General features: G+C 37.4%; 4 protein-coding genes across 4 annotated transcripts; all 4 read left to right on the top strand.

Moving 5' to 3' along the window:
- Positions 1-3,693: 3,693 nt before the first annotated feature.
- LOC106335184 (tubulin beta-2 chain) lies at positions 3,694-5,875 on the top strand. The gene is made up of 3 exons (XM_013773633.1): positions 3,694-4,232; positions 4,309-4,578; positions 4,955-5,875. Exons 1-3 carry the CDS (start codon positions 3,839-3,841, stop codon positions 5,641-5,643), a joined length of 1,353 nt encoding a protein of 450 aa, XP_013629087.1. The 5' UTR covers positions 3,694-3,838; the 3' UTR covers positions 5,644-5,875.
- Positions 5,876-7,293: 1,418 nt separating this feature from the next.
- Positions 7,294-10,602, top strand: LOC106328334 (LRR receptor-like serine/threonine-protein kinase FEI 2). Its single transcript, XM_013766760.1, has 12 exons — positions 7,294-7,674; positions 7,766-7,901; positions 8,003-8,074; positions 8,178-8,249; positions 8,329-8,400; positions 8,517-8,588; positions 8,656-8,727; positions 8,825-8,931; positions 9,021-9,530; positions 9,612-9,866; positions 9,951-10,084; positions 10,165-10,602. Exons 1-12 carry the CDS (start codon positions 7,431-7,433, stop codon positions 10,393-10,395), a joined length of 1,977 nt encoding a protein of 658 aa, XP_013622214.1. The 5' UTR covers positions 7,294-7,430; the 3' UTR covers positions 10,396-10,602.
- Positions 10,603-11,620: 1,018 nt separating this feature from the next.
- On the top strand, positions 11,621-15,307 carry LOC106336347. The gene is made up of 5 exons (XM_013775153.1): positions 11,621-12,155; positions 13,140-13,273; positions 13,915-14,062; positions 14,859-14,965; positions 15,105-15,307. The coding sequence occupies exons 1-5, from the start codon at positions 11,822-11,824 to the stop codon at positions 15,144-15,146; spliced, it is 765 nt and encodes a 254-aa protein (XP_013630607.1). The 5' UTR covers positions 11,621-11,821; the 3' UTR covers positions 15,147-15,307.
- A 2,461-nt stretch (positions 15,308-17,768) lies between these two features.
- LOC106328128 (protein NRT1/ PTR FAMILY 4.7) lies at positions 17,769-20,252 on the top strand. Its single transcript, XM_013766501.1, has 4 exons — positions 17,769-17,879; positions 17,970-18,075; positions 18,223-18,440; positions 18,832-20,252. Exons 1-4 carry the CDS (start codon positions 17,850-17,852, stop codon positions 20,170-20,172), a joined length of 1,695 nt encoding a protein of 564 aa, XP_013621955.1. The 5' UTR covers positions 17,769-17,849; the 3' UTR covers positions 20,173-20,252.
- The last annotated feature ends 3,137 nt before the right edge of the window (positions 20,253-23,389 follow it).

Below are 23,389 nucleotides of genomic sequence, written 5' to 3'. Positions count from 1 at the left end.
TTAAAATAATATTCTAGATCGATATTCAATTGTCAGTTTTCAACTATTACACGTAAAAAAAATTATTAAGTACGCTTTTTTTTTGAAATGGAGGTTTTATATTTTAAGTAGGTTATTGGAGTACTTTTTCTTTTCGTGAATTTATTCGAGATGAGATTCCGATCTTTTAAACTTAGGTAATTTGTGTTCTATACATAATTATATTTTTTTTACATAACTCTAATATCTCGGACTTGATTCTTCATATTTTATTAGTTAATTGTGTTACATATAATAGAAATACTTACTTCAAACTAAAAATATAAAAAATAATCAAATTTAAAAATTAGTTAAATATAATTTAATATACAAAAATTCACATACACATAAAAATGATAAATGTAACAAATTTAAATATATTATCCGCGCGTAGCGCGGAGAAACGATCTAGTTGTGTTAAAAACGAAAAAGGCACGTTTATAGACATGACTACATAGTAGATGGTTAGATCAACTTTCTTGAAGACAGAAAAATTGTCTACAGAACACATAGGTCTGGGCATTTGGATCTTCGGGTCGGGTTCGGATCGGTTCCTGTTGAATCCAGATCTTTCGGGTCCTATACATTAGGATCCAACTAGGTATTTAAAAATTTTCGGTTCGGATTCGGGTCGGTTCTTGTCGGATCCGGATCAGTTAGGACCTAAAATTTATATACCCGCAAAATACCATAATTTTCAAGTCCATTTTGGGTTCGGATCCGATCGGATATTTAGAACCCGGAATACTTGAATTGGATCTGAAAACCCGAAATATACCCAAAAACACGAAAAAATACCGAAAACCCAAAAAAATATTCAAAAACCCAAAATACAAGAGTTTTTACCCGAAGTCTGACCCCACGATCTAAAAATACCCGAAATTTTATTCAAATACCCGAATTATATTTGTGAAAATCTAAAATTTTACCCAAAACCCGAACCTATACCCGAAAACCCGAAACTTAAAAAAAAATATCCATGATGCCAAAAATATACTTGAATACCCAAATATACCTAATACATACTTGAAGTTTCAGGTATTTCGGGTATCCGATCGGATCTGAGATAGGACCGGATCCAAACCAAGATCCGCGGGTCCAAAATAATTATACCAAATAAGTACTCCAGTCTAGATCCGGGCAGGACCCGAACCTGTATTTTCGGGTCGGTTTTGGTTCGTGCTCGGGTTCGGGTAAAATGCCAGACCTAACCGAACATTTATGCAAAGAAATCTGAAATTGAATCAACCGATTCATCTACATTATTTGCATAGGCTTGTAAAGTTAGTATTTAGGTGAACTTAAATGAAATAAAAAAAACTAGAGTTCTATCTCTACCTTTAGAGAGAGATTTCTCTCTCGATCAGCCCTGTTCACCGATCCTTATCTTTCACAGGGGATCGAGGTTTTCTTTTTTTGGTGTAATATATATCGAACTATGATCGATTTCTCTTCCGTGTAATCGGATTTCTTTTTGCGATGGCGATTTTTGTTGTACTTTCAACCCAAAGCTGATCCATTCTTCTTTGTGTTCTTCACCTTTTTTGTTTACCAGTTTTGTGGTTGAAATTAATAAATTCGTGTTGGCGATATGGTTCTTCGGCCTTGTCCGTTTAAAGTTCCGGTTGGGGATTTTGATTCGGCTCTGTCCGATTAAAAGTTTCGGTTGCGGATCTTAATTCGGCTTTGTGTGTGTGTGTGTGTGTGTTTAGCTCTTCTCCTACTGATTTCATCTTCAATCCATCTATTCCAAAGGATTGACAATCCTTTCACTAGAAAAGCTCTACTCTTGACTCGGATTTGGAATCAATTTTCGCATATAAAACGAAGTATCCATGAAGATCAAGACTAGAGGGTCAGAAGACACTAGGGAGATTCGAAGCAGAAATAGAAGAGTCGGAGCTGCCGTTCAGGCTAGCGTTCCAACAACGTCCTGTTTCGGTTTTTTGAAGGTCTTCGTTGGAGATTAACTCTAATGGTTGGAGAATATGTGAAACGCCCTAAATCGGGTAGGATCACTTTAGTTGGGTGTTAGATATGATCCGAGAAGGCAGTGGCACTTCTATAACTGAGATGGATTGAAAGGATCGTCAAGAGATGCGAAATGGCTCTTGATATACCCACGATTTAAGGCTAACCACACAAGAAAAAATGAATGTGTTGGCTAACCACCAAATAACACACAAAGATGAATTGGCTGACCACCAAATCAACAAGCCGGTTCACACCAATGAACTAGCTAAAGAACTCTCTCTCTTACTCAGAGAAAAGAAGAAAACAAAAATAAACTCAAACTTAGACTGATTTTATTCATGGAAGAGATTTCTTATTTATACTACTTGTAGTCAAAGAGAATTAAAGAGAATTGTGGGAAAACAAGGCATAGAAAATAGAAACACTGACTATAATATTATTAATGAGTCAAAGACTCAGTTTTCCATGCAGATTGTTCAAAGATGACCCTTCGGTTCACGTTCTGGTCAAGGAAACCCTTCGGCTATTGTCCAGGTTCATCCGAACCGGATGGATGCACTGGGTAAAGGTAAGGACGCTTGCAGGACTGTCTGGATGGTCCGCCGGATAAGAATGCATGTTTGTCTTCGGTTTCTTCATGACCCAAGCTAAGTCTGGCTCGACCGTGGGTCTTAGAATATCGAGTTGGTCGGGGAAGACGGGCTGTGGTTCGGTCGGTTCGGTCGTCTGGACGTGGTTCCAGCCGAAGCTCCAATCGGGACGCACACGGGACGGCTCGGTCAGTTTGATCGGTACGGACGGATGAACGGACCTCGGTCAAATTGTTCAGAACGTCCTGATCTCCATGCTGGTTGGCTCCAATGGACTGATCCACGAACCGGGGCACATCAAGATGTCTTTGATGAATGGGTGGCGATTGAAGGAGATTGAAGAGAACAAGCAATTTCAAGGGAGTCGGAGATGGTGAACGTGATCGGCCGGCCAGAGTTTCGGCGACGTTTCTCGCTCTTCGATTCAGGAGACGGTGGAGCCTAAGAATAGAACACGTGTTGTATACGTGTTACACATGCGATTAATGTTTATCTTTAATTTTAGGTTTAAGTTGGGCTGAATGTATCTATCAAAACTTTGAACTGTTTGTAATTGGACCCTGTCGCGGTTCGTTTATAAAACGAAAAGTTGGAAAAAAAAAGGTGAACTTAAATGGGCTTTTGTACTAACATTGAGGCCCAACTAAATTAAAGGCGATATCAACTTGTTAATAAACAAGGCCATTATTATACTTCGTTTTTAACTCTTAACTAAATAAACTAATGCATGTGACCAGTGGCGGATGCAGAATCATATTTAGATGGGGGCACAATATTTTATTTCATTACCTTTCATTGTAGGATTATAAAAAATTTCTTAAATTAAAAGTAATTACCGAAGGAAAATAAAAACTAGTTAGGGGCACATGACCCCATTCCTCATCACTTGCGTCCGCCGCTGCATGTGCCCAGATTGTCGTAAATCATCAAAATTTGAAATTACGAAAAAAAGAGTTTTTTTTTGATTCGTTGTTGTGATCTGTACGTTATAAATAAATATAGAAAATAACGCACTATCATTTCAAATTTCAAATTTCGAAAAAACAAATCGGCGCGTCTGACAGATATTTTAGGAGGGAAATAATAAAAAAAGGAAAATAAAAGACAGAGCAATAATAAAAACTCTCTCTCACTCACTCTATCTTGAATTCTTGATTCATTTAAAAAAAAACACTTACGTCCCCACTCTCTTCTCCGGATCTCAATCTCGGAGCCCTAGATCTCTCCTCTCCGTTTCCACACTCTTTCCACCGAAGATGCGTGAGATCCTTCACATCCAGGGAGGCCAGTGCGGTAACCAGATCGGTGCCAAGTTCTGGGAAGTCGTGTGCGCGGAGCACGGCATAGATCCAACCGGTAGATACACGGGAGACTCAGATCTGCAGCTCGAGCGCATCAACGTCTACTACAATGAAGCAAGCTGCGGGAGATTCGTCCCTCGCGCCGTCCTCATGGATCTGGAGCCTGGAACCATGGACAGTCTCAGATCTGGACCTTACGGTCAGACCTTCCGTCCCGATAACTTCGTCTTCGGCCAATCTGGAGCCGGTAACAACTGGGCCAAGGGGCATTACACTGAAGGAGCTGAGCTAATCGATTCAGTGCTCGATGTTGTTCGTAAGGAGGCTGAGAACTGTGACTGTCTTCAAGGTATATAGTAACTTCATCTTCTAGATCTATTCGAGATTTTTTGTTTTGGTTTGATGAGAGTGATTTGGCTTTGCAGGGTTTCAGGTTTGCCATTCCTTGGGAGGAGGAACTGGATCTGGTATGGGAACGCTTCTGATCTCTAAGATCCGTGAAGAGTACCCAGATCGGATGATGCTTACCTTCTCAGTGTTTCCTTCCCCTAAGGTCTCTGATACCGTTGTTGAGCCTTACAACGCTACGCTGTCGGTTCATCAGCTTGTTGAGAACGCTGATGAGTGTATGGTTCTTGACAACGAGGCCTTGTATGATATCTGTTTCAGGACTCTCAAACTCACTACCCCTAGCTGTAAGATCTCATCATTTTATCCAATCTTGCTCTTCATTAATGCTTAGATTAGTGTGTTGCTCTCTATGCTTAAAATGGACTCTTGTAGATAGTTAGCATATCATTGTTTTGTATTCTGTTCTGGTCTGCAAGTTATATCACCTGATTGCTGTTCATTCCAGTAATATTTGTGTGCTATTGATTTCATTATTAACATCTTTGGTTTATTGGCTCTGTGTTTCCTTACTTGTGTGTTATTGATTCTATTTGTTATTCTGAGTTCGTCTGTGTTGTAAGGGATATGCAGAATGCACTGATGTTTAACGATTGTGTTGTTGTCATGTTATTTAATGTATGTGTTTTTGATTCTCATACTTGGTTCATTCTTTGTTTGCAGTTGGTGATTTGAACCATTTGATCTCTGCCACTATGTCTGGTGTGACTTGCTGTCTGAGGTTCCCTGGTCAGCTCAACTCCGACCTCCGCAAGCTTGCTGTGAATCTTATCCCATTCCCACGTCTTCACTTCTTCATGGTGGGTTTTGCGCCTCTCACCTCAAGAGGATCTCAGCAGTACCGTTCCCTCACTGTCCCTGAACTCACCCAGCAGATGTGGGACTCCAAGAACATGATGTGTGCTGCAGACCCAAGACACGGTCGCTACCTCACAGCCTCCGCCATGTTCCGTGGCAAGATGAGCACAAAGGAAGTGGACGAGCAGATGCTGAACGTGCAGAACAAGAACTCATCCTACTTTGTGGAGTGGATCCCAAACAACGTGAAGTCAACAGTCTGTGACATCCCGCCAACTGGTCTGAAGATGGCGTCAACTTTCATTGGAAACTCGACTTCGATCCAGGAGATGTTTAGGCGTGTGAGTGAGCAGTTCACGGCTATGTTCAGGAGGAAGGCTTTCTTGCATTGGTACACAGGGGAAGGAATGGACGAGATGGAGTTCACAGAAGCGGAGAGCAACATGAACGATCTGGTTTCGGAGTACCAACAATACCAGGATGCAACAGCAGATGAGGAAGGTGAGTACGAGGATGAGGAAGAAGGAGAATACCAACAGGAGGAAGAGTACTGAGGAGTAATTACGTCAACGTCACACCTCCCTTTAAAAAATTTAGCCTTTTGGTACTTTATGAAAAAAGAAAAGAAAACCTCAATTACCGGTTGCAGGTTTATTCGGTTTGTATGGACAATTCTCTAGGATCTTCTCTTTTAAATTGTGGACTGTTATTTCTCTACTCTATGTTCTTAATTTCGGTTTGGTTATCGTTTGAATATTTGCCTTTACATGGCTGTTATCGTTTTTATTACTTGTTTAGTAGGTAAAATTTATCTTGTTATTTTCAAAAAAAAAAAAAAAATATCTTCTTTAAATTGGGGTGCGAAACCATCTGTTATTAACATCAATATTCACCCAAGTAACTGTTAAAATTTACTCCCTCCGTTTTTAATTATATGTAATTTTGATTAAAAACACAAATATTTAGAAAATTGTTATTTAAAATAATATAGGACAAATCTTCAAAATAGCACATTTCTAAGTTTATATCACAAAAATAGCACTCAAAAACAAAAATGACTAAAAAGCACCTTTCTAAGTTTATCCTTTGAAATTTTTAATTTTTTTATTTTTCAAAATTTGAAATCTTATCCCCAAAACTTCATTTCTCAACTCTAAACCCTAAATCCTAAACTCTAAACCCTAAACCGTAAACTCTAAACCCTAAACCCTAAACCCTAAACTCTAAACCCTAAACCTTAAACCCTAAACCCTAAACCCTAAACCCTAAACCCTAAACCCTAAACCCTAAACCCTAAACCCTAAACCCTAAACCCTAAACCCTAAACCCTAAACCCTAAACTCTAAACCCTAAACCGTAAACTCTAAACCCTAAACCCTAAACCACAAAACCCAAACCCTAAACCCTAAACCCTAAACCCTAAACCCTAAACCCTAAACCCTAAACCCTAAACCCTAAACCCTAAACCCTAAACCCTAAACCCTAAACCCTAAATCCTAAACCCCACCCTTTAACTCTAAACATTAAGTTTGTGACTTTTGATAAAACATTAAGTGCTATTTTTGTGACTTTTGACCTTGAGTGCTAGTTTGAGAACATAAACTTGATTTAGTGATATTTTTGTCTTTTTCTCAATAATATATCATTTAACCAATTAATTCAATCAATTATTAAAAACCTAACATTATTTCATTGGTCACGCAAATAAATGAAAAAAATGCATTGAAATATGTAAACTACTTATATTGTGAAACAAATTTTTTTTTGCTAAAACTAATTAGATTTAGAAACAGAGGGAATATTAGTTAATATTTTTCAACTAGCATATACAAAAAATCAATAAAACAAGTCTCCGATTATTTGGTTAGGTTTTAATATTGACTTATATTGAAATATTACGACGACAGTAGTGATTAGTGTTAACGGAATCAGTAGATTTGGTGAGAGTAAACATTTGTTTTTAACGCATCGAGACAAAGCAAATACAGAAACGACAGAGTTTCAGATAACGTTCCACTCGCTCACTTGCGTCTCAGGTACAGATTCGGTAAACGAATCGCTGTCAATTGACCCATTGCCGACTTAAAACAGTAGCGAGTAGGTGTACAAACTGTACTCGCGAGTGTTAGTATATTCAATCTTAGACACGGATGATTTTTGAATAATGTCTCCTCTCGCAACGGGTCTCCTCACTCTTCTCTGTGCACAACCCTCCAAGAGTAGAGACAGAATTTCAAAAATCGCTCCATTCACTTAGTTCGAAAAGAAGAGGGAAAAAAGAAGAAAGATAAAAAAAAAAAAAAAGAATTCTTTTGAGGAAAAACAAAAGTAAAGATTATTCATGATGAGTAGTAGTCCTCACACCCAACCACTAATCTCTCTCTTCCACCTCTTTAGCTCATTTGGGGATAAATTTCTAATCTCTCTTTTTTTTTTTACCTTTTGTGTTCTCTTCTCCTTCGAATCAAGCTTAAAAACCTCCTTCTACTTTAGAATCAGAGAAATGGGTTTCTTGAATTGGGCTCTCTCATTAATTTCTGCAGCTACCGTTTTCGTTTCATGCTCTTTTGCTCTCAGTCTCGATGGTTAGTAGTATACACTTTCTCTCTTTAAGTCTTTGCCCCTTTTTCTTTTTGGTTGGTGAGAAATCTGAGATTTGAGATTTTGATCATGTAGGGTATGCTCTTTTGGAGCTGAAAAGCGGATTCAACGATACGAGGAACTCACTAGAAAACTGGAGAGATTCAGACGAGTCTCCTTGTTCTTGGACTGGTGTCTCCTGTAATCCTCAAGACCAAAGAGTCGTTTCTATGTAAACAATGCTCTCTCTACTCTTATCACATTCTCACTCTCCATCTTCTCTTCTTTTGATCTGAACTGTTTGTATTTTTTTCTCTCTGGATGATGATGCAGAAACTTACCTTACATGCAACTAGGAGGGATAATATCTCCTAGCATTGGGAAACTTAGTAGATTGCAAAGACTGTGAGTGGCTAGATTTGTTTTTTTAGTACTAAAGCTTCCGTCTTTTAAGTTGTATAGTAGTTTGTTTAATTCATTCAAAAAAACCGGGTTCTGAGTAATGTAGGGCACTTCATCAAAACAGCTTACACGGAACAATTCCTGATGAAATCACTAATTGCACTGAGCTCAGAGCTATGTAAGTCACCATTTTTCTTCACACATTGAGAGTGTTGAGCCATAAACATTTGGTGTCATCTGTTTAAACATGCTTTCAGGTACTTGAGGGGTAACTTTCTTCAAGGCGAGATTCCACCGAGTATCGGCAACCTCACGTTTCTTACTATCTTGTAAGATTCAAAACCAAAACTCTATTAGCCTTTTTGATTCTTTTCATGTTTGATCAATTCCAAAGAGTTTCTGATGGTTTGAGTGCTTTTTTTTTTTTTTTTTTTTTTTTTTGCAGGGATCTATCAAGCAATACACTCAAGGGTGCTATTCCTTCTTCAATGAGTCGTCTTACACGTTTACGCTCCTTGTAAGTACACACAACAAGCCTTGTGTGGAAGCTTGTGTCTTGTTCTTGAACTCTTTGTTTGATTCAGGAACATGTCAGCCAACTTTCTCTCTGGGGAGATTCCAGATATCGGAGTGCTCAGCAGATTCGGACCTGAATCGTGAGAGTTTCTCTTCTTTTAGTTGTGCTGAATGTTATGTTAGAATAGGAGGATGTTATATTCTGACTATGGTTTTTTGTGTCTGTATATGGGTTAGATTCACTGGTAACTTGGACCTCTGTGGATCGCAAATTCACAAGCCATGTAGATCATCAATGGGCTTCCCTGTTGTTCTTCCTCACGCAGTAACTGATGATGAATCAGGCAAGTTTCTTAATACTTACTAAACCTACTCTTTTTGTTTCTTGAGTTTCCCTCCCTTTGGCTAAACTTTTCTTGATTTCTCTCCACAGATCCTCCAAAGAGATCGTCACGCTTGATCAAAGGCATCTTGATCGGAGCAATGTCTACAATGGCGGTTGCATTCATCATCATCTTTGTGTTCCTTTGGGTTTGGATGCTCTCAAAGAAGGAAAGAACAGTAAAGAAGTACACTGAAGTCAAGAAACAAAAAGAACCATCAGAAACAAGCAAAAAGCTGATTACATTCCACGGTGATCTTCCATACTCCTCGACCGAGCTGATCGAGAAGCTGGAGTCTCTTGACGAAGAAGACATTGTTGGTTCAGGAGGGTTTGGCACCGTCTACCGAATGGTGATGAACGATCTTGGAACTTTTGCTGTCAAGAAGATAGACAGGAGTAGACAAGGATCAGACCGAGTTTTTGAGCGAGAGGTTGAGATTTTAGGAAGTGTCAAACACATCAATCTAGTGAACCTGCGTGGATACTGCCGCTTGCCTACTTCAAGACTTCTCATCTATGATTATCTAACTCTTGGCAGCTTAGACCATCTCCTCCACGGTAAGTAATACACATATCTTCTCTTTGATCTCAGCCTATGATTCATACTGATCTTTGTTTTGTTTTTTTTTGTCTCGCAAGAACGAGATCAAGAAGACGGTTTGTTGAACTGGAACGCTAGATTGAGAGTAGCTCTAGGTTCAGCGAGGGGGTTGGCCTATTTGCACCATGATTGTAGCCCTAAGATAGTTCACCGTGACATAAAGTCAAGCAACATTCTACTCAATGATAAGCTAGAGCCTCGAGTCTCGGACTTTGGACTTGCGAAGCTTCTTGTTGACGAAGAGGCTCACGTTACCACCGTGGTAGCTGGCACCTTTGGCTATCTTGCTCCAGGTCCTTTGTTCTCTCTGCTATATCTACTTTCTGATGAATCTTTGACAAAAAGTTTCTAACTTTTGTTATATGTTTTGGAAACAGAGTATCTGCAGAACGGTAGAGCAACGGAGAAGTCTGATGTCTACAGCTTTGGAGTTCTTTTGCTCGAGCTCGTTACCGGAAAGAGACCAACAGACACGACATTCGTTAAAAGAGGCTTAAACGTTGTCGGATGGGTAAAAGACAAAACGAAGAACTGCTCTGTTTTTGCCTTTTTAGGGTTCTAACTAAAATGTTCTTTCTTTCTTTCTTTTAGATGAACACTTTGTTGAAAGAGGATAGATTAGAGGATGTAATGGACAAGAGATGTGCTGATGTGGACGAAGACTCTGCTGAGGCATTGATTGAGATAGCTGCGAGGTGCACAGCTGCCAACCCTGAGGACCGGCCGGCCATGAATCAGGTGGTTCAGTTACTTGAGCAAGAAGTAATGTCGCCATCTTCTGCTATCGATTACTACGATGATTCCCATTCTGATTACTGTTAGTGGGTATGCTCCGGTTTGATTTATTATCTGCTTTCCATTATGATTGTGGTTTTGCACCGAGGGACTCTGTTTGTAAATTATAATTTGAAGGATGGTGCATTATTCTTGTGCACGTTAATGTTTAGTAATGAAATGTTCCATTTTGCGACATTGTAAGCAGAAGACAAGGTCTGCAATTTTATTTTATGCTATTTAGCCTATTCTTCATAATTTTTAAAAAGGAATTTAGATACCTGAATGAAGAGAATTATATGTATTTAAAAATTGGTGTTAAAAATAACGTATTAAAAAATTGGTATTTTCAGCAAAAATATATATTACAAATTTGATCTTATAAGAGAAAAGAAATAAAGAAAAAAAAATGTATGAGACTAGACAATGTTTTTGATTTTTCTTTTGTGGGATATTTTAATGTTGTCCTCTGAATATTGACCTTTTGTTTATGTAATATAGCCTATTCTTCATAAATTTTTTTGAAAATATATATACTTGAATGAGGAGAATTTTGTGTATGGTATTTGCCCGCAAAAATCGCAATTTAAAATGATCATATATGAGAAAATGCAGAGATTTAATTAAAGAAAAAATGGATGAGACTAGACAAAGTTGTGATTTTTCCTTTGTGGGATATTTTAATGTTATCCTCTCTGAATATTTGACCTTTCGTTTAATGGAAGAGTCTTTCGTCTATCTTCCAAGCCCCATCCACCCCCTAAAAGGGCAACGCTTTTTTTTTTTTTTGCCCTATACGCTTTGCAAGTTGCTACACACGTATATACAATACACGATATTATGTCGTAATGTAATTGATAATATGATACTAATTTACATATAGATGTATAAATACAAGAGACCACTGATGTCATTAGCACTTTCGTTAAGTACAGTAATCAACTTTTGAAAGAGTTCTATTGTTTTACATAACTATAATCAAATTAAGTAGTAATGGTAGCCTAATGAAAATTCAACTTCCACTAGATATGTTTTTGACCTAACAATCCTGGTTTCACATAGCGATTGAAGCTCTCAGAAGTCAGTTTGGGCTTCACTTTGAGATCTAATATTTATAGAAAATGTATAAAACAATTTTAATGAATTATTTGCAAATTGTACTCTAAAATTATTATTTTTAAAATTACGACCATGACAGTGAACTCATTCATACCATTATATATGTATATGTATATTCATAAATAATTAAAAGGCTAGTATGAAAAAAGTTAAGAATATGCTAATCTACCTATGTATGTATTTGTACACATACGCAGATACGTGCTGCGTGCATATATAAATAGAGATGGTAAAGATTGCCTGTCTCCTATTGGTGAAGGGGACAGAGAAGAAGAGTATTTTAGCCTTTTTCTTGTGATATTTTTCTAGATTTTGAGCGGTCTTAATTATCTTTATTTCTCCACCTCAGATTACCATGTCCACGGCTCCGGTGAAGCCACTAACTCCGGTTCGCTTACATCCTATTCGCCGGAACCTCACTAGTACGACGACTTTGAAATGTCAGGCAATGCTCACCGCCGTTCCGAGCAAGCATATTATCGGGTGTTCTACTTATAATAGATGCTTTGAATTTAAATCTTGGAGCCAAATGAGAAATCCAGCGTTTTTAAGCCACCGTCGGCGAGTTAGCACGGTGGTGGCTTCGGCGGGAAACATGACTGCACCGTCGTCTTGGGAGTCTTGGATGCCAGATAAGAAGGCGGCGGCAACAACTCTATTGCTGAGTGATGTCATTTGGCCCGCAGCTGGTAAGTTGACTTTTTAAAGAAACGTATATGCTAATTGATAATCAGTGATTAAGATCATAATTTGTATTGTCTAATGATCATAACTCATAAGGACTACTAATACGTTTTTTCATCTTTGTGTTTATCTAAATTTGATGCCCTTTTGTTTCTAATTCAGAAGAACCACAACAGGCGATTAGGGTATAAAAGTTGAAAACAAAAAACTAAGGAAGAGAGAAGAGGTACACATAAAAAGAATATAAAATTAATAATTAATGGACAATATTAATTCCTGTCTGACCCAAAAGATGAGGAGATATTATAGTAAAAAATACGGAGAGAGAGAGAGAGACATTGTGGCTCTTCCTACGGCCAAATGGTCATTTATATAACATGCATTTCCAATTTCACCAATTTATCGATTTTTTGGGTCAAACACCAATTTATCGAATATACCTTGATATTAAGTTATGTTTTTTTCAGGATAAATGTGAAGAAATTAGCTTAAGCAAGAAATCTAGATAAATTTAACTGGTTGGAAGAAAACTATTCCCTGTAAAATAGCGTATGAGAAAGAATTATACCTAAATATATTATGTGATCCTCTAATTGAAGTAAATACTTGAATCGTGAAACAGATATGGTATAGTCAAACTAATGTTTATTTCTCGAGGATCCTAGTTGTTTTGTAGTCAAAACCCTATGCTGACAGATAGGTCTACCTATTATTCAAAGGTTATAGCTGACTTCTACCAACACATATGAAATCATGTGTGTCTCAGCTAGAGTTGTATAGATACATCTCTGGTTTGAGCTTTAATCTGAATTTCAAACGGATATCCAATGGTAATTGTGACTGTATAGTTAAAAATGTTACCATTACAACATTTTTCAAAAAAAAGTATTTCTGGAACAATTTGATTTTTCTTGAAAGTTAATGGTTCTTAACTAATCATGTTTGTGACAAAAAAAAAAAAACTAATCATCTTTTTTTTTCCTGAATAGGAGCGTTTGCGGCGATGGCAATATTGGGAAGAATGGATCAAATGTTATCTCCAAAAGGGATCACAATGTCAGTTGCACCACTTGGTGCGGTCTGCGCCATTCTTTTCACCACTCCATCTGCTCCTGCTGCTCGGGTTTGTGACAAAAAAAAAAAAACTAATCATCTTTTTTTTTCCTGAATAGGAGCGTTTGCGGCGATGGCAATATTGGGAAGAATGGATCAAATGTTATCTCCAAAAGGGATCACAATGTCAGTTGCACCACTTGGTGCGGTCTGCGCCATTCTTTTCACCACTCCATCTGCTCCTGCTGCTCGGGGAATCCTTAAACACATGTTACATATATAGTAGCAATCTAATTATACATGTGGTTGAACGAAAACGCTTCTTTGTCTTTTTCCGTGAATGCAAAACGCAAATTCATACCAAAGTCAATTAACTTTTAGGGTTTAAATGTTTACATTTAAGTTCTATATTCACAAACTAGTTTAAGAAATTCCCCACTTTCACTTTTCTATGGAATAAAGAGAGATCCATTATTTTCTTTTTTTATTGTTTAAATTAAGAAAGAAAACATATTCCACCTAATTACTTTCATGTATTTTGGTAATCGGTCACAAAACCTATTTGTGCCATCACATCATGTTATTAGTTCATAGAGATGTGATCACATCACATCATTTGAAAAAGGAACTTTAAATGATGGTTCATAATATTGTCGTTATTTTAGTTATTTTAAACAATTTAATGATTTTGTCTTTTTATTACATTTTCAGAAATACAATATGTTTTTAGCTCAAATAGCCTGTGCTGCGATTGGAGTGGTAGCGTTCTCCGTATTCGGTCCAGGTTGGCTCGCCCGGAGTGTTGCCCTCGCCGCTTCTATCGCTTTTATGGTCATTGCTCGTGCCAATCACCCTCCTGGTAAATTATATTCTATTTGTCTCTATATAATTTCTAAAATGGATTTTTTTACCACAATAAATAAAAAAAATTCAAACCTTTTTCCAGTTTCATAGAGTGACGAAAATTAATAAAATGAAACTGAGCAACCTAATATATTGAATGATGTAATTTTAATATTTTAATGGATTAAAGATAGTAAGTTAAAAAATACCATGTGATTTTTAGCCCATGTTTTAAACTATATGAAATTATGAATCAAAACTAAAGCCCATAAAGAAACAAAACCAGAGTCCAATCACCCATTGTCCATACAGCTGACAAAAGTAATATAATCTGCCCCCGCAACTTTTAGATACACTAAGAGCAACTCCTACAATAAGAAATCATATAAGTTTGTTTCTAAATTTTTTTTAAAAAAATATTATAGTTAGTCAATTATATTTTATTTTTAAGTCAACAAAAATACAAATTTTCTCTTACATTTTTTGTCTGATAAGTTAACCCTTTAAGTTTAGAATTTTTGTTTTCTCATTTTTAATTTTATTATTTTTTTCTTTTTCTTAAATACTTAGATACCCTCTTCATATTCATGTTGGAGATGCTCTAAGAAATAACCAAAACTCTTAGATCATATAGATACATCCCTTCATGTACTCTTCACAACGTTCTCTCTCTTTTTAATCGAAATCAGATGCTATCAATTCTTCCTTTTTCCTTGCTAATGAACTTACTTACTGTGACAAAAGTCATAGTTAATCACTTAATTGTGTTCGTTAATTAATCTGATTAATTTATAAACAAATAAAAACTACAGCGGCGAGCCTACCACTAATGTTCATAGATGGAGCAAAGTTTCATGACTTGAATTTATGGTACGCATTGTTCCCAGGGGCAGCCGCATGTGTCATTCTAAGCCTGCTCGTAAGTTTTCACGCTCTTTTCTCTAAGTTTATATTTAATCTTCTAATTTCTTCCCAATAGCAAAATTAAGCAATGGCTAGCGGTAAATATTTTGGTTAATTATAAGGTTTAACGTGATTAAATTTTGGTCTCTTTGCAGCAATCGATCATATGCTACTTGAAGGAAAACATAAAATTTTGATGAATCCTCAAGCGACACATATGGTCGAATGATATATATAAATAAATGTACAAATACACATATTGATGGAACCATTGTGAATGTATTTGATTCATCTATGTATACCCTTGTACGTATCAATACGTTCATTCAGAATATGAAGTTCACTTTCTTTCTTTTTAGTTATCATCTGATGACATTTAACGTATCACAAAATAGACGGGTTAGTTCCTTTGTTTCTTTATACTTTATTATTTACTTGGCACTCCACGCAAGGTTTAAACTGAGTATATTTTGATTATTGTTGTCAACTATAGATATATACGACAGGTAGAACCAAAACTACGTTACGTATAACTTGAATCGTGTTAAATTTTTACTAATCATGTGTAAATTTCATTTTAGACTCTTAGTGGTGGACTATTTTGCACATGTTTGGACGGCTATCGTGGAGATGTTGAGTTTCTAAATATGGATATATGAAAACCTAGTTTGTTTGGGAAATTATGTATACTGATTAATTAATATATGCTCTTTTTTTTTGCATTCCACTACGTAACTGAGCTTACTTGTAAGAATGAAAGATTATACAAAATTTTCCAGAAATTTATGTGCAATAAGAAAACTAAAAGATTATTTGATGATTCATCTTTATTCAGATGAATCCATATAATTTCTGTACATGTCTTTTTTTTTTTTGACCCAAAAAGTATTTTCAACCGGATGATCGCCTTTAATATTTTGAATTTTACACCAAAATACAGATGGTCCAGTTGATAGATGTACATGTGTTAGTCAGTCTTTCACCCACTGAAAGAAAATGGAGTTGGTGGAAAGTTGAAATGTGAGAGCTAAACTCTATGAGTGTTTAGAGTGTTGTAGTAACATCTAGAGATTATAGAGTTGTATGGGTAAGAAGAAAGGGTGGGGGGCCTTTCGTAAATTGCGGGACAAACTAGGCAACCACCCAAATTGGATGATTGTGGAAGATCGATGGTTATACTTATCATATTATCGTACCGATTGATAAAATTTTGATCCTGTCAAAAATTTATCATCCACAGAAAGCGTTTTATGAAGGGTGGTGGAGTGTGGTTGTTGCAGCAGGGGTGGTGGTGGCCCAACAGTGATATACCCAATCTCATGGGGATTTACCAAAGCATACAACTTTGTCTTATGCACATGTTAAAATTAAGCATGGACGAACCGATTTGGTTTAGGCAAAGCTGACCCTAATGTTTTTGCCTTAAACATATATAAGAATTTAACGAAAATTGGAAACTTTTATTTATATATTACTTCTTACAAAATTAGAAGCAAATCAATCTTTCATTTCGTTATGTTATAACCGGCTTTGGGTTTGTCGACCGGCTAGTGTTCCTATAACGTTGGAAAAAAAAGTTAAGAATAATTTTGCAAACTAACGCTGTAGATATGAAGCCACATCGATTTTGATTTATCTGAATATTTGTTATTTGCATATAAATCAGTTTGCATGATCTTGGTGTTCATTTGAATTTACGTTTTTGTTTCATATATACATATGCTTACTAACAATGTATGGTTCTGTTTGGCGAAAAATTGCAATTTAAGATGTAAATTTACCAAGCTAAAATCATCTCATTAACTTTTGGTTGGATTTACATTTACTTCACATTGATTTGGTTTGTTATTCCACTCCCAATCATACAAAGGTACCCAGTCATGCATGCAGTATATACAGTGAGAAATATTATTGGGTCAAAACGTGAATGAAACAAGAATATCGTTATCACAAGAGTTAAATGCTGTCGACAACTTGCATATGATATATTCATATCAATTGTTCTTTCAGTATTTATAATAACAAAGCCGAATTTCTATTTTGGCGTATGAACCAATAAGATTTGAGAAATGGTCGAGTCCTTCTCACCGCCTCTTATGTACAACATGATCATTCACTATCAAACCGATATCTTATCTACCGGTTTAAAATTTAGGATTCTCCAATTACTTCTAACCAAATTCAACTTTTCAAATTTTCGAAAAGATAAGATACTACGATGGCAATTCCACAAGATATTTGTTTATAGCTTGTGAAAGCGAAACAAAATGCTAAACCATGCATGGTCCGTGGGACATATCAATGGTTAAGCATGTTGACTCAATTGTTAAGGAATCTAAATCCCATAGACTCGCCATTTGTTATTAACTTGGCAACATTATAAGTTTTTATTCTATAGTTTTTTTAGTTAACATGAAATCACTAAACAACCCATATATAATTAGTTAATTAGTTCACGTTTGTATATACATTATTATCTTAATCCATCTCTATTTAGTGTAAGGTACTCTAACCTTAGCCCAGTTGATTACGAGTGTAATTTTTTTGTTTGTGCTAAATTTTTGGATTTCACGAGTAAAGCTGATGCGTCTTTTATTCAGTTTACGTTATTGAAAATTTGTAAACAAAAGGAGCTAAAAAATCGGCTAAGTTAACTTGTAGGATATGTAAGGTGTGCCTTGTTAATGAGGAAAGAAACATACCATAGAAATACAAAAAAAAAGAGTCAACATCAAAGACAGTAACACCAAGTACGTCTAGTCTCTAGAGTTTTCGCTTGTTCGTAATAACCACACACCAAAATTTTCTCCTTAACTTCCACTCTCTCTCTCTATAAATGTCCACACACTACTGCCATTAATCATATGCTCACTTTCATTCTCTAAAACAGCTGTTACTTAATGATCATGTCTCTAGAGATTCAACAAATGGTGAGTTCTAGTTATCTCTCCATCTTTCAAATCCAACTAAAACTTCAGATAGTGTTGGCTAGATTTGCTATGATTATGCTAATCATGTAGGATGAAGCAAACCGGTTAAGCGTGTGGAATGGATACGTAGATTGGCGAAATAGACCAGCGTTGCGTGGCTACCATGGTGGTATGCTTGCTGCCTCATTTGTCTTGGGTAAGTCATTCTAAAACTTATATATTTGGTCATAACTCGTTGATCATATGGTTGAATACATTTATAACCAACCACAAATTTATTCACAACATCAATTTTGTAAGGTGTATTAATGGGGATTATATATTTATGTATGTCCATATTTAGTTGTGGAAGTTTTGGAGAACCTTGCGTTCTTGGCAAACGCGAGCAATCTAGTATTGTATCTGTCAACAAAGATGGGCTTTTCGCCGTCAGGAGCCGCAAACGCAGTAACTGCTTTCATGGGAACGGCGTTTTTCTTGGCCCTTCTTGGTGGATTTTTAGCAGATGCTTTCTTCACCACTTTCCATATCTATCTAGTCAGCGCCGCCATCGAATTCTTGGTTAGATTTTTTTTCATTAATATCAACTACTTAGATAATTACATTAAAAATTTAAAACCTAGATTACTATACCTAACACCAGGTCATGTGAAATGGACTTTAGCAAAGAATGTTATCAATATATATTAAATATAGATTAAAAAAGTAGACACTGTGAGTAGGTAATCTCATTATTTGTAATTTTGTATGGTCTAGTTAGTTTTACAAATCCACTATCTTAAGTGTCATTAGTGCATTCATACAAAAATTTAAACTCTAAAATGGTTTTGTACGACAATGTGTGTATGTGTGTTATATACTAGCTATAAGAAATAGTTTAATAATCTTAGATACTTGTTTGAAATTAAAATATTTTGATCAAATCTTTAATACTAATTTCCGGAGCATACAGGGCTTATTGGTACTAACGGTCCAAGCACACGAGCACTCCACGGAGCCATGGGCTCGTGTAGTTCTCTACGTGGGTCTATACTTAGTAGCTCTCGGTGTTGGAGGTATAAAAGGCTCGTTGCCACCTCACGGAGCGGAACAGTTTGACGAAACAACACCGAGTGGGAGGAGACAAAGATCCTTCTTCTTCAACTACTTCATTTTTAGCCTCTCGTGCGGTGCCTTAATAGCGGTCACGGTCGTGGTCTGGCTCGAAGACAACAAAGGCTGGTCTTATGGGTTCGGTGTTTCCACGGCCGCGATCTTGATCTCGGTTCCGGTTTTCTTGGCCGGTTCCCGCTTTTATCGCCTCAAGGTTCCTAGTGGAAGTCCCATCACGACTCTATTCAAGGTCTTAACCGCTGCTTTATACGCTAAGTATAAGAAAAGAACTTCAAGAAACGTAGTTACGTGGCATACAAGAAACGAATGCAAAGACAATATAGCCAAGGGAAATGGCGAGAGAGATGGATCGTTCCTCGATGAAGCTGTGAGAGAGCGTGACTCCTTACCTAGACCGCTCCGTTGCACGGAGGAACAAGTGAAAGATGTGAAGATAGTCATCAAGACACTACCAATTTTCATGTCTACCATTATGCTTAACTGCTGTCTAGCTCAGCTCTCGACGTTCTCTATCCAGCAAGCTTCGACCATGAATACGAAGCTCGGGTCATTAACCGTCCCACCTGCGGCATTGCCTGTATTCCCAGTCGTCTTCACAATGATCTTAGCTCCAACGTACAACCACCTCCTCCTCCCTCTCGCTAGAAAAACAACCAAAACCGAAACAGGCGTAACCCATCTCCAACGCATTGGAACAGGACTCGTCCTCTCTGTAGTCGCAATGGCGGTTGCAGCCTTGGTCGAAGCCAAACGCAAGCTTGTTGTTAAAGAAGTTACTTGCTGCTCAAGAATCAACGCATCTTCTTATTCTTCTTCGCCGCTTCCCATAACCTTTCTTTGGATAGCTTTGCAATATGTGTTTCTTGGATCAGCGGATCTCTTCACTTTAGCAGGTATGATGGAGTTTTTCTTCACCGAAGCTCCTTCAACGATGCGTTCCCTAGCGACCTCGCTCTCTTGGACGTCTCTTGCGATGGGATATTACTTGAGCTCTGTTCTCGTCTCGGCGGTTAATTTCTTCACGGGTTTGAACCAAGACACTCCATGGCTTTTGGGGAAGAATCTGAACGAGTACCACCTCGAGAGATTTTACTGGCTCATGTGTGTGCTTAGTGGGATTAATTTCTTGAATTATCTCTTTTGGGCTAGGCGTTATGCGTACCGGTCCAACCAAAGCTAGCATGTGTATTGAGCTTGTTATATAGAGTACCTTGTTATCTGTTAACTAGTAATCCATTATGGCTAGGGTATGGTTTCTTACTTTCTTGGAGAAGAAGTTATTATGATGCTAGAGAAATTTTTACGGTCACGATTATAAGTTTAATTAGCATTAATCTTATATTGTCCATGGAAATGTGATTAATATAATTATTAAAACATAATGGTAGTACACACATATATGTGGTTAGAAAAAAAAAGGCAGTATACATACATTTGCTACGTTTATCAATACTAGGGTACTTAAACCTGTGAGCGTGATCTCTAATCAGCTTTGGACAAAGATGAAGGATGCAGCTCCAAACTAGAGAAGGATTATTGTACGTAGTCTGATAAACAGCCACTACCACTACAAGAAAACAGCGTAATTCTGACGGACATTCTGAAGGAAAATGAGATCCTCGGAATATTCCGACGAATTTCCGAGGAAATTTTGAAAAAACCCAAAATTTGGGTTTCCTCGGAATTTCCTCGGAAAATACCGATGAAATACCGAGGAAATTATATTCCTCGGAAAAAACCGACGAATATCCGAGGATATATTATAGCCGTTAGAGAGCCGTTGGGGGATTTTAAAAATTCCGAAGAAATTCCGAGGAAAGAGTCGTTGCCTCGGGATTCCGTCAGAATTCCCTCGGTACTGTCATCTATAAATACCCGCACCTCCATCCTCTTCATTCACTCCATTTCTTCATCCTCTCACATACTATATTTACACACGAATTTGATTGAAAAAAGCATGTCCTCTTCAAATTATTATCGTTCTTGGATCGATCGACCTCATTTGGATCCGAACACGAGATTGCTTACGGAAGAATACCAACCAGGTATAACCGAACTCATGGGGTTAGTTCAACGACAACCGGAAGCAGAAACGGGTATGTTAAGATGTCCTTGCTTTAATTGTAAAAATAAAAAGATTATTAAAGAGTGGGATGTTTGGACTCATCTATATTTGAATGGGTTTACACGAAGTTACAAAATTTGGTATCATCATGGAGAAAATGATTATGAATATGATAGTACTAGCGAACCTCAGCCTGCGGTTAGGTTAGAAGAACCAATTAGAATGGATGTAGATTATGGTGTAGGTACTGAGCAGATGGTAAATGATCATTTTAGAGGGGAAGATTTACCCAATGCAGAAGCTATGAGATTTTATGATATGTTGGATGCTGGAAAGCAACCCTTGTACGAAGGTTGCAGAGATGGTCATTCAGCTTTATCATCTGCAACAAGACTGATGGGCATTAAAACAGATGATAATTTGGCTAAAGACTGTGTGGATGCGATTGCTGATTTTGTAAAAGGTATTCTACCCGAGGATAATGTAGCTCCTGGTTCATACTACGAGGTTCAGAAACTCGTAGCTGGTCTTGGTTTATCGTATCAGGTAATAGATGTATGCAGCGACAACTGCATGATTTATTGGAGGGCGGATGAACAGCGGGTTACATGCAAATTTTGTGGAAAGGCTCGTTATAAAGATACAAGTGGAAGAGTTCCAGTGCCATATAAAAGGATGTGGTATTTACCTTTGACGGAAAGGTTGCAGAGGTTGTATCTGTCTGAACGCACAGCGCAACCAATGAGATGGCATGCGGAGCACTCAACAGATGGAACAAATGGTGAGATTAGACATCCTTCAGATGCAAAAGCGTGGAAGCATTTCCAATTAAAATATCCCGACTTTGTGTATGAGAGAAGAAATGTTTACCTTGGATTATGTACTGATGGTTTCAGCCAGTTTGGCAAGAGTGGAAGACAGTATTCTCTATGGCCAGTCATTCTTACACCATACAACTTACCGCCAAACTTGTGCTTGCGACGAGAGTTTTTGTTTCTCTTCATTCTTGTTCCCGGACCAGAGCATCCTAAGAGATCACTTGAGGTGTTTCTTCAGCCACTAATATATGAGTTGCAACAACTATGAGCTCAAGGTGCTGAAACATACGATGTTTCGTGTAAAGAAAACTTTCAAATGCGGGCAGTACTAATGTGGACAATAAGTGATTTTCCAGCATATGGTATGTTGTCTGGATGGACAACGCATGGAAGACTATCATGTCCATATTGTCAAGATAATGTTGGTTTGACTATCACAGGAGATTCCTACCACCTGATCATCCATATCGTAGGAGTAGAAATTTGTTTACGAAGAACAAGAGGGTGTTTGACAGTCCACCTCCGGAAATTTGTGGGGCAGATTTGTCAACACAACTAAACAGAAAGGACGCAAGACCTAGGTGGACATGTGCATTATCCGGTAGATGCTGTTGGAGAACTACATAACTGGCACAAAAAGAGTATTTTCTGGGATCTGCCATACTGGAAGTATCATCTGCTGAGGCGTAATTTAGATGTCATGCATATTGAGAAGAACTTTTTTGACAATCTCATGAACAAGATCCTTAACGTTCAAGGTAAAACAAAGGATAATTTGAAGTCAAGACTGGATTTAGTCGATATATGTGCTCGTTCTGAACTTCATGTTGATGAGAATGGTAGGGCTCCTTTTCCCATATACTGACTTGATGATGAGGGAAAAGATGCGTTCTTTGATTGGATTTCAAACGATGTGGAATTTCCAGACGGTTACGCATCTAATTTGCGTAACTGTGTCGATGTCGACAGAAAGGAAAGAAAGTTTATCGGCTTGAAGAGTCACGATTGCCATGTAATGATGCAACACCTCCTTCCGTTTGCCTTCAGGGAACTATTACCATGAAATGTTCATGAAGCAATTGCAGGGATTAGTTCTTTCTTCCGCGATTTATGCACGAGATCAGTGACTCTTGAAGGTATTGAAAATTTGAAGACTAACATAGCCGTGATTCAGTGCAACCTTGAGAAGATATTTCCTCCCTCATTTTTTGATGTTATGGAGCATCTTGTTATTCACCTGGCAAGAGAATTGGAACTTGGTGGTCCTGTGCAGTATAGATGGATGTATCTGTATGAGCGGTATATGTTCCATTTGAAGAAGATGGTGAAAAATTATAGTAGGGTGGAAGGTTCTATAATCGCACAGATGATAAATTCAGAAACTTCAAACTTTGCCGAGTTCTACTTTCCAGCAGAAGTGCACACCAAAAACAGAAGACCTGCTCGGCATGATGATAGAGGCGAACGGGCAACATATCATGTTACGGTTCCAGACATTTTCACAGACATTGGAC

This window comes from Brassica oleracea, chromosome C3, assembly GCF_000695525.1.
Source record: "Brassica oleracea var. oleracea cultivar TO1000 chromosome C3, BOL, whole genome shotgun sequence".
In the NCBI taxonomy this organism is placed as follows: domain Eukaryota; kingdom Viridiplantae; phylum Streptophyta; class Magnoliopsida; order Brassicales; family Brassicaceae; genus Brassica; species Brassica oleracea.
This window is presented reverse-complemented; position numbering and strand designations above follow the sequence as displayed.